This window comes from Ceratina calcarata, unplaced genomic scaffold (assembly GCF_001652005.2).
Source record: "Ceratina calcarata isolate Rehan_Ccalc_2016 unplaced genomic scaffold, ASM165200v1 scaffold493.2, whole genome shotgun sequence".
Taxonomy (NCBI): Eukaryota; Metazoa; Arthropoda; class Insecta; order Hymenoptera; family Apidae; genus Ceratina; species Ceratina calcarata.
The window spans coordinates 385,259-400,385 of NW_017173655.1; the positions used below are offsets into that span (position 1 = coordinate 385,259).

Below are 15,127 nucleotides of genomic sequence, written 5' to 3' on the forward strand. Positions count from 1 at the left end.
TATAATAATAATAATAAAATAAAAAATAAAGTGTAAAAAAAATAGAAATGTCGATTGATTAAGTGAAAGGATTAATTAGAATTGGTAATTTTTAAAAGCAGTTCGCTAGAATATGTGAAACGGTGAACCAGGAACCATCCTCGGTTCTAATTTCAATTCACCTGACTTTTTGCCCATGTTCCTTATTTTTATAAACTCATTCCACGGACGTCCGTCGTAATCATCGCTCTTCATAACTGTTGTGATCAGTTTAAAGCCGTTGACGACCAGCACTTTATCGTTGCCGAGATGCACAGATATAACATCGCTATCGTATCGTTTTCCTAATTCCATGAAAACCGCGTGCTGTGCACCGAGCTCACGTTTCAAACGTTTCAACAAGATCTGATTACCGAAAAATGGCCACGGGATCGGTCCTGAAAAGACAGTGACAATTTTTTTATACACGTTAAAATAGTTTTCAGGAATAGATCATGAGATTGAAATAATATTCTGTGTAGCTGTTTGTACAAGAATAAAATCATGCCCTAGATTTTCTATCGAATTAAAGGAGTGTGCCATAGAAAGAACACAATGTGTAGGTACTAATTTAATCTGGTTCAGTGACCGTGTCAAATTGATCATTGCCCGTCCGCAAGAGTATTCGTCGTTGCCGGTCCCATTCGATCATACTATTCTTTCATTTCAGATAATAATCAATGCACAGAATTCTGTAGAAATTCGAATGAAAAATGAAAATAAATGTCCGTTACCTGGCGGATCTTTTTTCGACTTTTGTCCTAGTAGCAAGGATATAGAGAATAAAATCAGCGTGAGCAACACCAAAAGCACGGTGGCGAACATCGCGTGTCGAAGTTTTAACAAACGATGAAAGGATAACTATTAGCCGTGAACGGTATACCGTCCTATTCGAATTCCCAGTTGACGACCAATGTATCAAGTGGATTCTCACGTTCCAATCGACGTTTCGGCTTCTTATGGCTAACTATGTACCACCGATAACGACACGCTCCCCGATAAGACCGGACGCTACCAACAAGTGACTAAACCCCCCTATTTACGAGCATGTCAAAATTGAAAAGAATAGGAGGTGCGGGCGGTGATCACGAAGATATATATAGTTAGACAAATTTTCTTGGCTGGCAGGGACGCGTGCTATCACGTAACCCGTGTATAACAGAGTTCAGTTCACAATGCCTGCCACTCATCGCATTTGCACACGTAACCCCCGCTTTTAATCCCCCGATTCTTCCGAGGACATGAAGTGTCAATAAATCTTTAAAGTAAAATCCTTGAGGGTAAACGATAGCGACTGATAACGTTCGCATTTAAATAAATTAAAATGCATTTTCCTTAGGAATTAAATAAGTTCCTGTTAAGATAATCTCTTTCTAATCGCAATTTGGATTTAATTAGCTTCCGTAATGAATTTCGCCTTTTGGCAAATATAAGAATGTTCAAAACAAGATTAAGATCAACCTTGGGTAATAGCGACAATTTTTGTTTTATATTACTCTCATTTATTTATTTGCTTTGTAATTAGGCAGACGTATGTACATATATACATGTTGTTAATAAGAAATCTATATACATAATAATAGTATCAAAACATGATGCGTCACGTGGATGACTACACAATATACATTTATTACATTTTCAAAGATACTGTCAACATGTCAGTTAGCATTTCCTTGAACAACTGTTTAACATCGTACAGTAATTTTATATAACATCTAGGTCAACTTCTTTCCTTGGCCTTTTCCTCATTACTTTTTTCCCTCGAACGGTGTCCAATTTTCGTTTCCTAGATTCCTTCTTCTTCTGCTGCTTTGCGATTTTCCGTTTCGCAGCCAGTTCCGGATCTGTTACGAACTGCAAAAACAGCAAATATTTAATGCATGATACACTAAGAAAAAATCGTAATGTGTACCTGTTGCGCTCGCATTTTTCTTCTCTCAGCTTTCTTAATGTCCAAATTCCGTTGAACTTGACTCAACAGTCTGGTGTACTCTTCGGTATCTAACCGCCTCTTGATCATCGTAGCTGCCTCTTTGGCTAAACGTCGTAAATGTGAATTTGTTTCTTCTGTGCTTGACATCTCTCGCACGATGGGTGACATAATATTGAGAAGTATTTCTTTCAAGTGTGACATTGGTATCGTGGCTACTGCGCCAGCGACCCATTTAAAATAAGCAGTCCTCTGAAAGTCATTTATAATTAACAATTGTCAATTATTCTAAAATAATAAATAATTGTAGATACTGTACCACAGATATAGATTTGGGTGCTTGAGCTAGTTCTACGTTTACAGATTTCCTGAGTCTTCTGACTAGCCAGGAAAGAGATAACTGGTCCTTATCTTTATCGTCTTGCTCGTCCATGGAATTAATTGTCTTCACGGATTTCAAAATTCTCGCGATAAATATTAAATTTTTTACGGTCTGATCAGCCAAGTCTTCTAATATCATATCGGGCTGTAGTTGTGCAATCAAATCTAGAGTCAAGCTTCTAATAATAGTAGCTGGGTCCGAGTACATGTAACTTATTTCCTCTTCGCGTTTCTCAGGATTCTCCAAAATATTCACAATCTTATCGACGTCGTGAGCAGCCAAGATGAAACCGATCATCTGACACGCTGCTAAGCGAACCCATACGTGGGGATGCGCCAGCAAAGATTGACTGTGTTCTGAAATAAATTCCATTAGGGTTAAACAAGAATCTTGAAATAATAATTATACGGTAATTTGTTGTATTTACCAGCGAAGGAACGAACGGAGTCCCTGTACTCCTCGTTCTTGAGGAATGGCGCGCAATTCGCAGATATCTTTAATAATAATTGAAGTACTTGGAACATATGATGATCCTTCATCCTTTCAACATCTTTCACCTTTCCGCTCATCTCTAATTGTTCATCCTGTTCCGTGTGCAATTTCACGAAGCGACCAGGCTTCTCGTCGTCAAAGCTCGCGTGGAACTGCTTTAAAAGCAGGGGCAGTATTTCCTTCAAACGAGATTCGAAGGCATCGTTCTCCACAGTTACAAATAAACCGCACAACTGCGCAGCCAGAGTCCGATGCATTACCTAAAATAACATACAAATAGCAACGTGCATTAAGTCCGAAAACAGAGTTTACACATTTATAGAAAAATTGTACATACCTTGGCGTCTTCTAACAAGGCTACGACTATTTCGAAAAGTTTTCTCCGCTTATTATGTGGAACGCGTGCGATCATTTCTTTAAGACACTTGGCACATAATTTGCGGCAGGTCGGGTCATCATCGTTTATCAATCTCGTGCTAGCCATCGTAAATATCAAATCTGATTTTAAGATCAACGCTTTCTGAAATGAAAATCGTTGGATAAGCTTGAAGCGTTTTACATGACTTAGTAACAGTTAAATGTATACCAGTGGAAATCCTGTGACGATACTGTGAAGCATTTCCAAGGCGCTGAGTCGACCTGGTTGCATCTCGTAATTAAGCTGCGTCAAATAGAACATTATATTCTTGGTCAAATGTTTACCCAGAGGGTATTCCATCAAGTAAGAGTAAAACACGGAACGAGCTTGCACTCTGACGTGTTCTAGTTCTGACGTGATGCTCAGGGTAGCAACTTTTTCCATGACGAGATACATTTCCGGGAATACAATCTTGCGGGAGATTATTGCTTTTAGTAAACCGAAGGCCGTCGCCTGTTTCTCACTGTTGTGCATATCCTGTTCGGCATACATGATCAGGACTTTCAACTGATTTGTAGTGATCGTATAGTGTTTCACATCACGAACGATTACAGCCATGCACTTGAACCCTGCCATCACGAGATCAAAGTTCTCCCCTTTACTCAAACCAGCCGCGGCATATTTGTGCAACAAACTGAAGATAGATGAACAAATATCGGAGATTGTATCTTGTATTGAAATTAAATCCATTCTCGTTAACCAGCTTAAACATTGCAAGCCTAAAGTGCTCAGCTGAAAATAAGTGCAAGTCAGATCTTGGTCATAATTAATTAAGCTCGGTTATAATTAATTCGGTTATTATTAACTCGGTTATAATTGTTACAAACCTTGACGTGTTGCGATTTCAAGCATTCGCTTATGACCGGTACAAACGGGTCTATGAAAGGCTTGAAGCTCGCGTTCGATATCTTGTCTCTTTTTAACAGAATATGGAAGAGCTTCAAGCCGAATTCTGTGATCACATGGGCATTCGTGTTCTTCGATGTCTTCGCACCGGCTTTTATCCCCATTCTGGTCTTCGGTTCTGGAGGTATGATGAAGCAATCCGGTTTCTGTCTAATCAGTACCTCTGCTTTCTCTGTGACTTCCTTGCCTTTTCTCTCAGGCATAAGTTCCGGTATGCTTTCGGAAATCACACCGTAAAGAAATATCAACATCTGTTCCAATGGTATGAAAGAGTTATCTGCTAAACCCAAAACTATGTTTCTCAGACACTCTGATACTTTCAGTACAGTCTTGTGCGAGTGTGTCTTTGCAAGCACTTCTTTCAAAGGTAGAATTAAATCCACCAAACAAGTTTCGGTAATGTACTGAGATAATATATGAAATATATCAAAGCTCTTCGTGGATTTTGCTTCGGAAACGTTCTTCACGATTCCTAATACTTCTTTCTCTTCTGCTGTTACTCCGAATAAATCCACTTTACAAACCTAACGAATTAAAGCAAATTAACTTAATATGAAATTATTATTTTATTTATAATTACTTACCGATAAGATGCTTTGAAGGTTTTCATTAATGTCGAATTTCTGAAAGTGCGGTTTTAAAGCAGATAATACTGATTGCACCGTGAATGCAAGAACGTGGACTTGAAAACCTCTCGTTAATAAAGTGTTCATCTCTCTTAAAAGATGGTGAAGATACTTCGGGCCTAGAGTTATCATGATCTTTTGCAATATCTCGCGGGTAGCTCGCCGTACCGATTCCAAACGAGACTTCAAGAACGTGCATAATTTCATAAAGATTCTGAAACGATTATATTATCAGTAATGATTGTTAATTAATTTAGCGTTAAGATCTACTTACCCTGGTAAATTGACGTCTAAAATGCGGTCAGGTAGTTTCTGCAGCAATTTGACGAAAGCTAATGCGATAGGCACGCGCATCAACTCTTCTTCCTCGTTATCAATGGCGACTCTCTTTTTGTTTAATTTGTGGCTGTTTTCGTGGCTCGTTCTCGCTATAATAGACCGATGCAGTTGAGGCAGCAATTCTTTCGATATACTGAAAATTACTTTCTTTGCTCCACTCTCTGAAAGGACTATCTGTTTTTCTACCGCGACCAGTTCTTCCTGTTTCTCAGTTTTCTCCGTTTCTTCGATGTTATCAATGATCTCAGAGTTCAAAGCTTCTTGCAAGTTTTCTTCTATTTCCAGTTCGGTCTTATCATTATTTTCTTCGTCGGCCTTCCCATCTTCTTCCTTCTGTTCAGTTTCTTTAACTTTTTCTACGATTCGTAATTCTTCTACCGGCTTGTACTTTGACAAATCGAAGTGGAAAGAGTCTAAGATAATAACAATTATTCTAACAAGTTGCCTTTGATATAAAACCGAGCCTTTCAATTTATCCAAATAATGCTTCAAAATGATTTCGTATTGATGCCAGGGTAACAATTTGCAAACAGAGCCTATGCTTTCGATTGCAGCGTCGACGATACTATTTTTCTGCATGTAAGATTCATTGCACAAGAACGAGGAAGCTAACGGGAGGACGAACTGCGTTAAGGTTCTCGGGTTAGGCGCTTTCTTCAAAGTTTTAGCTACGTTGCAAAATTTCAACAGAGCCCTCGCCCTCCTGTGCAACTGCAAGTGCTGCATGTTTTCAAAGAAGTCGACCTCGGGATCCAGTTTATTTGTTAATGAGTTCAAATCTCTTAAAATTGGATGAACTTCTGGACATTCCATAGCCATATACCCTAGGAAAGATATCGACTGAAATTTCACCTGTTCGTTCTTGCTTGTAATTCCTCTCCTTATCAGTGGCAAGATTGTATCGTCCATTAAATAACGTCTGTCTCCTGTGCTCCCTTTATACTCCTTCGCTAACTTGCTGCTAAGAACTTTTATGCACAATCCTGCGTTATCTCTCAGTGCCAAGTCTCCTTCATTTTTAAGGAAGTAATAACAATTGTGAATAATAGCCACGCCAAACTCTAACGTAATCTCGTTTTTGTCTATGGCATTGTTAATACTAGAAAATGCGTCTAATCTTTTCTGAAAATCCGGTTGGCTTATCCACCTCCAATCCCACGCGTTCAACGCAATTAACAATTCATGATTTTTCATAAACATCTCTCGAGATTCTTCAGGAGCTCGTTGAACGATAGTTTTATAAAGTTCTAGGAGAAGTTTCCGATCAGGAACGGCTGTCACAGTGCCCAGCAGAGGTAGCATCGCACGCATGTGTATCGTGGGATTCTTTACTTGTTTCACAAGATGTATCACAGTTTCAATCAATTCTGTAATGATCTCGCTCTCTCCGGCTCTAGTCTTCTTAATTAGTATAGGTAATGAAAGACTAAGAAGCGCGTCGGATGCACCGCTGTCATTTACAAATTCAGAGAAGCGTGATAAAATCAGTAATTCAACTTTGCCTATACCTCTGTGAGATTTCGCCAGTCTATGTTTAATAAATTCTAATACACTGGGCACGTGAGGGATGAGTATAGTAGATCCGTAATTGACGCCTTCACGTAGAGCTTTTTCATTTACTTCTAACAAATTATTGAGTATAGGTATCAAAGGCACAATGGGCGTATCAACTTCCATGTCATCTTCGTTTATCTTTCCATAATCTTGCAGCGTTACCATCTTCTGAATCATTTCCAAAATACTATTCGTTACATTTGGATGTACCTTTGGTGCCAGTAACAGTTTTATTATGTATGGGAGAGAGCTAATTGATTTGTCATCAGGTCTATGTTTTATAAACAGGGGATAGTATCTCGAATTTTGACTCCATGTCATGAACAGCTTTAACAAGGGCGTGGGACTGTGTATGCCTTCCATAGGCAACTTCTCTACCCATGGGAAGACTGCTACGTCGAACAACGCGTCTATCTCGTACTCGGTCCATTCGTAATTCTCGTAATGACCAAAGAATCTCGCTAATATTGTAATACAACTGGACCTCGCGTTTTTAATCGATGTTAAGTAACCAGAGTGGACTTTGTCAGATCTTTGGAGAATTCCAGTCACCTCTGCCAGTATGCATATCACCAGGGCAAGCAAATAAGGCAACAATTTTTCCATCATTCTACTACCGAACTGTTCTATCAGACTACCGATCAAATTTATGGCGCTTTGTAAACGTTTCGGTGGCATAACGTTGGTTAAATCTACGGTGTCGATGATATCTTTTACAACCTGTTGCAGATTGATCTTCCTGCCTAATTCGAGTGACGCGTATCTCTTGAAAGGTTTAAATGCCATATTAACGAACACGAGCATCTCGCGTTCTTCGGTTCCCATTAAAAATCGAATAAACATATCTCTTCTTAACGTAGCCCGAGCCATGCCACCAGTTTTCATTCCTGTTCTTGTTACCATTTTCGCATAAATTATTCGCATTAGTATAGGAATAAACTCGTCGCGATCCTCATCCAGTATCATTTTACTTTCTACGTCGATCTTAAAGCGAGTCAGTTCGTCCTTCATGCTCCTATCGTTAATTATGTTCAACAAATTCTCCTTGTAAGGTAACAGATACTTGAACTTGTAAGTAAGAAGGCAGTTTAAAGCGGCTGTTTGAATATCGGCATCTTTGGACGACAAAAGATCTAAATAAATTTTCTGCATCTCCGATTCTCTGTACAATGTTCTTGGATTTGTGAACTGCTTAAATATTTCAAGCTGGGCGAGTAATAGTTGAAGTTTGTAATTTTTTCTCATGGTCAATTGTTTCTTGGCTCTTTTTCGTTCTATGGGAGGTACTTCCTTTTTCTCTTCGTCCTCTTTATCGCACTGGTTATTACTTTCATCTTCTGCTTCAATCTCCATGTTATTAGCATCCGAGTCTTGCAGTTTTAAGATACTACAATATTTAGAATCTTCAGAATTCGATTTGAAGAAATTCTCGTTTACGTAGTCAATAAACAATCCAGTTATATCTCTGTTTTTCATCTCGCAGAAGGAAGAAAAATTCGCCATACATTTCCACAAAAGAACTTGACGATTCTTGCAGTCTGGTCTATCATTACTTCGTTGTATTCTATCCTCTATTTCAGAAATGATTTCGCATTTGAACAACGGCTTGTAATCTTCAAACTCTTGGCTAGACGTTAACTCGTTTAGAAATATAGGCCAGAATTGTTCGCAGTCTTTAGTCGCGTATGTAGCTATGATGTTGCTCACCGGTTCCCACAGCAAGGAAAAATTTATATATAATGTTCCCAGTAAATAACGTAAAGGAAAGTCGTAATACTTGGCCGGCAAGCATTTTATTACACTATTTTCAAAAGATAATGAATTTAGGTTCAACAATTTTCCGCGGACAGTCTCTACAGAGATCGGCGAGCATTCTGCTAAATAAATGTACTCCATGGCAGTCGTGCTTACTTCATTAACTACTCCTCCATGATGAATAATCTTCGATCCAATTAATGAGAACAGAGAGTAAAGATGTGTTACTATCAATCGAACTTCGCTGAAGGGTGAGCTCAATTTCTGCACGATACTAATGTTTAATTTATCAAAAGCGGCTTCATTCACGTACGCATCTCGATACTGTGACTGGCTAAAATAAGTCATGCACAGATCGACAGCGTTGAGAATGAATTTATTTTCAGGATACTTCTGAATTAAGTCTAATATCTGTATATCACTTTCACCCATAATTTTATGTAAACTCTCTGATTCTAAAACGCGAATCGCTGACTCTACAGCTATCAGGAAAGTCAAACATAATTTATTATCGGCGTCAGTGCTTAATATCCTTTGATATAAAGATAGAATTGCTTTTTTCAAAGTACTCCTGAACGAGTCTGGTAAAGGCTTTAGATGCGGCAAGATGATTAACATTTTTATCGCGTTCTCAGGAATATTACTTTCATCTAATGAACCTTCTAATTCTTTCTGAAGATAGCTTATGCTCTCAGATCTCATGCCTCGTATGTCCAAGGGAAATTCTTTCCATTTATGCAAATTAATGCCGTTCAGGCACAACGGTGCTTTGACTTTGATTATGTTTGAAAACAGGTCCAAAGTATTTTCGTCAAAGCCGATTGCGATGCTGTGTCGTATTATCATCGGCAGTACCACAGTTTCGAACGATGAATAATTTACTAGATTTATACCAGCGCTGTACAATAATCTAATATCTTTAACAGACATAACTTTAAGCAATATCTGACTGACTGTTTCTTGCATCAGTTTAACGTGACTAGCCAAGAGAATGGAGACCGATAGCTTCATAGCTTCTTGTAGAACGTCATTTTCATCCTGAAACGTATCTAAAATCTGTACCAATCTTTTGATCAGAGGTACAGGTTCTACGATCATTCTTCCATTTCTATAGTTAACGATTGTGTTTAGCAACTGCATTAAGAGGATTAAACTTTTCTGTCTCTTACTCGTCTGTTCAAAATGCTTAGTCTTTTCTATAGAAGTGTCCACGACGCTTAGAAATACAGACCAGAATACTTGACATTTTTGTGGATGTATATTATTTAATATAGACTCGATAATTCCTTTCAATAATTCGAACATCAGACTTTGATCAAGAGACTCATTATTTAATGCGTTCAAGTATAGCGAAAGCATACGCTCCGCGCAGGAGTGAAACTGTTCTGGTGTACCCGATATCACTTCAAATAATAATTTAGCACACCCGGGTATTCCATCGGGATTCGTTTTAAGTATACGTAGTATCGTCTTTAAGAACGAATCTTTATCTTTAATTTTGCGTACTACAAATGCAAAACTCTCTGCGGCGAAATCATTTATGTAAGAAGGCTGCGCGTCTCCCAGTAGTGGTAACAATAAATCGAGTACGGTTTTAACATTTTTTACCAAGTACCTCCATAAGAATTTAAATAAATAGGCCAACGAGGTAAATGCATACTCTAGTTGCTCCGTGTCTTTTGTATGCAACAATTCAATGATAATAGTTAGAAATCTAGGAAAGTACTCGTAGAAGTCCTTTTGCAAGTCTTTAGACAGTGCCACGACTAGATCTAACATCGGCTGCAAGAACAAGACGTCTTTCTTCTCTAAATATTCTATCAGTGTGTCTACCACGAACTGCTTTTGGTTAATCAACTGCGGAAGGGTAATGATGTTACAAACTTTCCTTTTGAAACTGCAGTAGCCTTCTGTGAGATTAAGGAAATTCCATTTTTGGAGTGTCTCGTGAAAATGTGTTTCAACTTCATCATCGTTCTCTTCATTTCTGTGGACGACCCGATGAAACACGTCGACATTGATTTCATTCACCCTTTCAGAGAATCTTTTGAACTATAACAAAAACGATAACTTGACGAATATCCTGAGTGAAACAATTATTTTTAATAACCGTACCTGAAACGTGTTCGATTCTTTATGACGAATTGGTTCAGTCTTCATCTTGGCAAATTGTACAATCACTCTCTAACGAAATTAAATTCGGTCGTTGATTTCTCAAAATGACTGAAATTGAAATCGTCTTACAGATACACGTGCGTCTGTAGTTTTTAGGATAGCTATTTGCTATCGGCAGCAATTTACAAGTTGCAAGAGTTCACAATGATCGAATCGAACTGATAGTGTGATAGTGATTACTTACTAATGACTGCGTTTTATTTCCTTGTATAGAAACACGTTTGTTTTACACGAGTGCTCAGGCGAAAAGAAATGGAAGAAATAACCCAGTCAACCATCTGGTAGCAGGCAGCAGGCAGAACAGAATGGGGCAGCGTGGAGGAATTTTTTCCCTCGAGGCTCGCTTCCCGCTTCCCCTGTTTTTCGCCCGTATTTCGATCCCCACTACTATTCCCCTCATGCGTGCTCATGCGCGTTCGCGAAGCTCTCCGCAGCACTACCGTGAAAATCACTGCATACCCCCACCAACTATTGGTCCCCACCATGTTCGCGTCGTCCTGACGTAAATCGGCCGCCAGTCTGAAGTCAGATGTGATGGCAGGTCTGACGACAATCTACCATCATTCTGGAAACAGGCCTGACATCAGACCTGGCGTTACTCTGTTACCATACTGGCGACGGGCTTGGCACCAGCATCTGGAAGCAGATGGCGAGCAGTCTGCAGTCATTCTACTGGGTATATATANTATATATATATATATGACTATAGTCAAAGGTTTGAGCAGTGCCGACTCATCGCTGAAAAGATCTTTACCAAAACATCTCTGCACCCTTATTAGACCAGATTTCTTAAAGTTTCCTTTGCCGATCAACGACATAACATTAATTTTTAATCGTTCATCATGATTATAACGCTAAAAAACTTACAGCAGCTGACGTTTACAGTAGAAATTGATCCATCGCAAACCGTGAGTGAAGACAATATAAATACGAAATATTTCGTTCGTTTTCGAATTACAACAGAATAAGTCAATATTCTTTGCAGGTAATGGATTTAAAGCAAAAGATTGAGACTCAAAAGGGCTTTCCTGCTAAATACCAGAAATTAATATATGCTGGTGAGCCATATAGCTTACATAACCTTATTTTCACTTAATTCTACATTTATTATTGTTTTTACATATATGGAAATCGATTTAGTCTTCGTATCTAAAATTCACAATTAAATATTCATTTCTTACTGAGTTTAACGTACCATTAAAAATTTATTATTTTTCTATAAGCATTATCGTTATCGTACGTTGATAATTTATGGTTGTGTAATGTTATTCTGATTTTTATAGGAAAAATATTAGAAGATGAACATTCATTAGCAGAATATAATATAGATGAAAAGAAGTTTATAGTCGTTATGGTAACAAAGCTTAAATCAGGTGATGGTCAATCGACGACTGAAGAATCTGCAAGTACAGAAAATAAAGAAGAAAGTACTACGACTAGGTATTGACTCAGATTTCAATCGGAGTTTACAACTTTCCATAATTTCTTCTGTAAACGTTAAACTTATTTTAGTTGTTCCACATTAAGTTTTTATTAACGTTTGTTTTCTGTCATAGCCCAGCAGCACAACCTAGTCCAAATCCTACTGTTCAGGTTGCATCGAACCCTACTGTACAAGAACAATCCGCGGCAAGTACTGTCGCCGGAGGTGGTACCGGAAATCAAGCTGAAAGTGCCTTGTTAATGGGTGAAGATTACAATTCTATGGTGAACATTATTGTGGATATGGGGTAGATATATGTCAAACACAAAATTCGAATTTGTAAATACTTCATCGTTGCCCGTCTTCATTTATGTTTAATTAACGTGCCTCGTTTATTCAGGTACGAACGTGAACAGGTCGAGCAAGCGTTAAGAGCAAGTTTTAACAATCCCGACAGGGCGGTCGAATACCTTTTAACGGGTATACCAGTTCAACTTTTCGAGGATTTACCAGATGATCAACTCGAAGCTTCGCAACAACTCGAAGCTTCGGAACAACTCCAAGAGCATGGTCAACATCCATTAGCATTTTTACGAATGCAGCCACAGTTCCAGCAAATGCGCCAAGTTATTCAACAAAATCCTCAGTTATTGAATGCTGTACTGCAGCAGATTGGACAAAGCAATCCTGCGCTGTTACAGCTTATTTCACAAAATCAAGAAGCGTTCGTACGCATGCTTAACGAGCCCGGTTAGTATCCGTTCATTTAACGTAGACTAGTGTATTTATTACATTTCCGAAGATAATAATTCGATTCCGGAACAGTCGAGACTACTGGTAGTACAGGAGGAAGAACTACGCCTGTGTCTGCGTCGAATATTGCCCCGGTAGCTGCCCCCGGCGGAATAAGCGGAGGGCTTGGTATAGGAGGAGCGGGATCGGATGCAGAGCCTTCCGTGATCCAGGTAACGCCCCAAGATAAAGAAGCCATCGAAAGGCTGAAGGCATTAGGATTCCCCGAACACTTAGTCGTTCAAGCGTATTTCGCGTGTGAAAAGAACGAAAACCTTGCTGCTAACTTCTTGCTGTCGCAGAGTCTCGATGACTGAACTAACGCACTTAATTGATTTCACAATAAGGAATTAAAGGACTGATGTAGGGTGGGTAATTACACAGGCGCCATGTTATTTTTCAACTGGTCATCTTCGTTTTGTAAATATAAATATGCACACATATTTATGTTGTTATATTAAAGTTTTAGTTAGGCGTTAATATACATTGGCACGTTTGGTATCACTTAAAAATCTACTAGAATTATGTACCAAAAACGGAAAATATTAATGCGTCAAATTCTTAGTCTTCAAACACGTTCTTTTTTCTCCAATATATATATATACATGTATTTACATCACTTTTTATATACTTTAAGACACTGGAGTTATGTTGTTTCTCATGTGTGTTACAATCTGTCCTTACAATCTGAAAATTAATTACTCATTGACCATACCTTTTGTTCTTTAAATATATGGAGCAGTGTAATTACATTTTTATGTAAGAAAGCCTGCTTGTTCCAATATACGGGGATATGAATACTTTACGGTATACATTGGAAGTGTTGTACACAATTTTACGCATGCATACAGGTTTGCATACACGGCTGAAAATATACGTGTGTGTATCGGAAGCTATGTGTGCATGAGACAAGCATATTTTGTACATTTAATGGGCTTTCTGATATAAAAATTATGTAAGTGCATCCGTATATGTATGATTGCATATGTATATATGTGTGTACTTGCGTATAACTTGCGCCTATGTATGTATGTATAAAAAAAGTCTTGTATTTTTTAAAGAAAACTTATGAAAATAGTTGTTCATTAATAACACGATACAATATCATTTCATTTGCCACATACTAAGAAAAATGTAAGAAACTTTCGAATGAAAGGAAAAGAAGAAGAAATGAAAAATTTAAGTAACATATGCATACATATTGTTTCGAATTTGTTTGACCTAAATAATCCATTTTTCTCATCTGAAGCAGAACTCGAGTAACTTATGACTAGTTAATAAGTGATGATCGTATGTGAAATATCTTACATAGATAATTGAAGGTGATTCACAGGGAGGTATGAAACTTTAAAGAAAATTTGTAATTAACTTTCTATAAAAACGGAGGCAATGAGATTATTAATATTATAAAGAAAGCATTCAATATGTTCGTAGCCTTAATATAATACGTAATTTATTAGGGATCGTTCGAATTTTTAAGATACTAGTACTGATATTAAAATTTTATTAGAAACATAACACGATGTAGAACAAGTAATACAACTACAAAAATTGCATATTTAATAAATAAAAACGATAAGTCTATACGCAAACAAACACGCTTGTTTCCCCGTTTGCTATGCGAGTATATGTACGATTAAAAAGATGTTATGATGTTACACTCTTCATTATCAAGAGACGAACGCTTTTTATGCTGTTTATAATTTTTTTACTATCCGTTATCAAAAGTATGTACAAATATAATCGACATAAAGGAATTCGTCATATTGCAATATACAACTTAAATTATATAGGAACATATCGATTCATTTGCTCCTTAGAATTACACCTTTGCTTTGGAGATCTCTCTTAGCTTCCTCTATTTGCTGTAAAAAAATTCAAACGTCTTACAACGTTTCTTGCGAGTAATCACAAAATGTGTACCATTTATTTTGGAACTCACTTCTTGTAATTCTACAGCAGCGTTTTCACAATTATTGAACGTGAAAACTCTATATAAAATGATGATAGCTGAATACAGACCAAATAACAATACAACAATGAGTGGAAGAAGAAGGATGACTCTTTTTAATTCTATAATAAAAGACAAATTAATGCTTTCTGTAATTGCAGTGATCCATATGCTAAAGAATAAAGTAGCAAATAAGAGCCACTCCAATAGTTTAGTCATCTGAAATTTAAGATATATCGTTTTTATTGAAATTTGTNAAGATGTATTAAATTAATGTACGGAAGTCCTCTAGATCAAATTTTAATTCTTTTCCTGAGCACTTAAAGTAAGATCATAGATTAATGCTTAATCAATGTTATTCAGATT

General features: G+C 37.6%; 4 protein-coding genes across 4 annotated transcripts in view; 1 reads left to right on the forward strand and 3 right to left on the reverse strand.

The window, feature by feature from the left end:
• LOC108628065 (methyl farnesoate epoxidase) overlaps positions 1 to 843 on the reverse strand; it is a 3,836-nt gene extending 2,993 nt beyond the window's left edge. The window contains exons 1-2 of the mRNA XM_018029743.2: positions 753 to 843; positions 162 to 416 (exon numbers count right to left, since the gene is read on the reverse strand). Of these exons, the coding sequence (XP_017885232.1) occupies positions 162 to 416; positions 753 to 843 (346 nt within the window). The remainder of the gene's footprint in view (positions 1 to 161; positions 417 to 752) is intronic.
• Positions 840 to 10,948, reverse strand: LOC108628074 (small subunit processome component 20 homolog). Its single transcript, XM_018029757.2, has 11 exons — positions 10,780 to 10,948; positions 10,536 to 10,643; positions 5,047 to 10,472; positions 4,731 to 4,986; positions 4,068 to 4,670; positions 3,409 to 3,972; positions 3,160 to 3,342; positions 2,758 to 3,082; positions 2,268 to 2,686; positions 1,931 to 2,200; positions 840 to 1,872 (listed from the first exon to the last, which is right to left on the reverse strand). The coding sequence occupies exons 2-11, from the start codon at positions 10,578 to 10,580 to the stop codon at positions 1,723 to 1,725; spliced, it is 8,241 nt and encodes a 2,746-aa protein (XP_017885246.1). The 5' UTR covers positions 10,581 to 10,643; positions 10,780 to 10,948; the 3' UTR covers positions 840 to 1,722.
• Positions 10,949 to 11,286: 338 nt separating this feature from the next.
• Rad23 (UV excision repair protein Rad23) lies at positions 11,287 to 14,600 on the forward strand. The gene is made up of 6 exons (XM_018029779.2): positions 11,287 to 11,503; positions 11,581 to 11,653; positions 11,879 to 12,035; positions 12,152 to 12,325; positions 12,419 to 12,768; positions 12,844 to 14,600. Exons 1-6 carry the CDS (start codon positions 11,438 to 11,440, stop codon positions 13,125 to 13,127), a joined length of 1,104 nt encoding a protein of 367 aa, XP_017885268.1. The 5' UTR covers positions 11,287 to 11,437; the 3' UTR covers positions 13,128 to 14,600.
• Positions 14,298 to 15,011, reverse strand: Dpm3 (Dolichyl-phosphate mannosyltransferase subunit 3). Its single transcript, XM_018029780.2, has 2 exons — positions 14,753 to 15,011; positions 14,298 to 14,675 (listed from the first exon to the last, which is right to left on the reverse strand). The coding sequence occupies exons 1-2, from the start codon at positions 14,978 to 14,980 to the stop codon at positions 14,616 to 14,618; spliced, it is 288 nt and encodes a 95-aa protein (XP_017885269.1). The 5' UTR covers positions 14,981 to 15,011; the 3' UTR covers positions 14,298 to 14,615.
• Positions 15,012 to 15,127: the final 116 nt, after the last annotated feature.

Bases quoted from the DNA above. Each gene is read 5' to 3' on its own strand.
- Dpm3 (XM_018029780.2), bottom strand. From the start codon at position 14,980: ATGACTAAACTATTGGAGTGGCTCTTATTTGCTACTTTATTCTTTAGC. The intron at 14,676-14,752 runs GTGAGTTCCAAA...ATTTTTTTACAG, and splicing joins CTGCTGTAGAATTACAAGAA to CAAATAGAGGAAGCTAAGAG.
- LOC108628074 (XM_018029757.2), bottom strand. From the start codon at position 10,580: ATGAAGACTGAACCAATTCGTCATAAAGAATCGAACACGTTTCAG. The intron at 4,671-4,730 runs GTAAGTAATTAT...TTAATTCGTTAG, and splicing joins ACCTTCAAAGCATCTTATCG to GTTTGTAAAGTGGATTTATT. The intron at 1,873-1,930 runs GTACACATTACG...CTGTTTTTGCAG, and splicing joins GAAAAATGCGAGCGCAACAG to TTCGTAACAGATCCGGAACT.
- Rad23 (XM_018029779.2), top strand. From the start codon at position 11,438: ATGATTATAACGCTAAAAAACTTACAGCAGCTGACGTTTACAGTAGAA. The intron at 11,504-11,580 runs GTGAGTGAAGAC...TATTCTTTGCAG, and splicing joins AAATTGATCCATCGCAAACC to GTAATGGATTTAAAGCAAAA. The intron at 12,769-12,843 runs GTTAGTATCCGT...ATTCCGGAACAG, and splicing joins ACGCATGCTTAACGAGCCCG to TCGAGACTACTGGTAGTACA.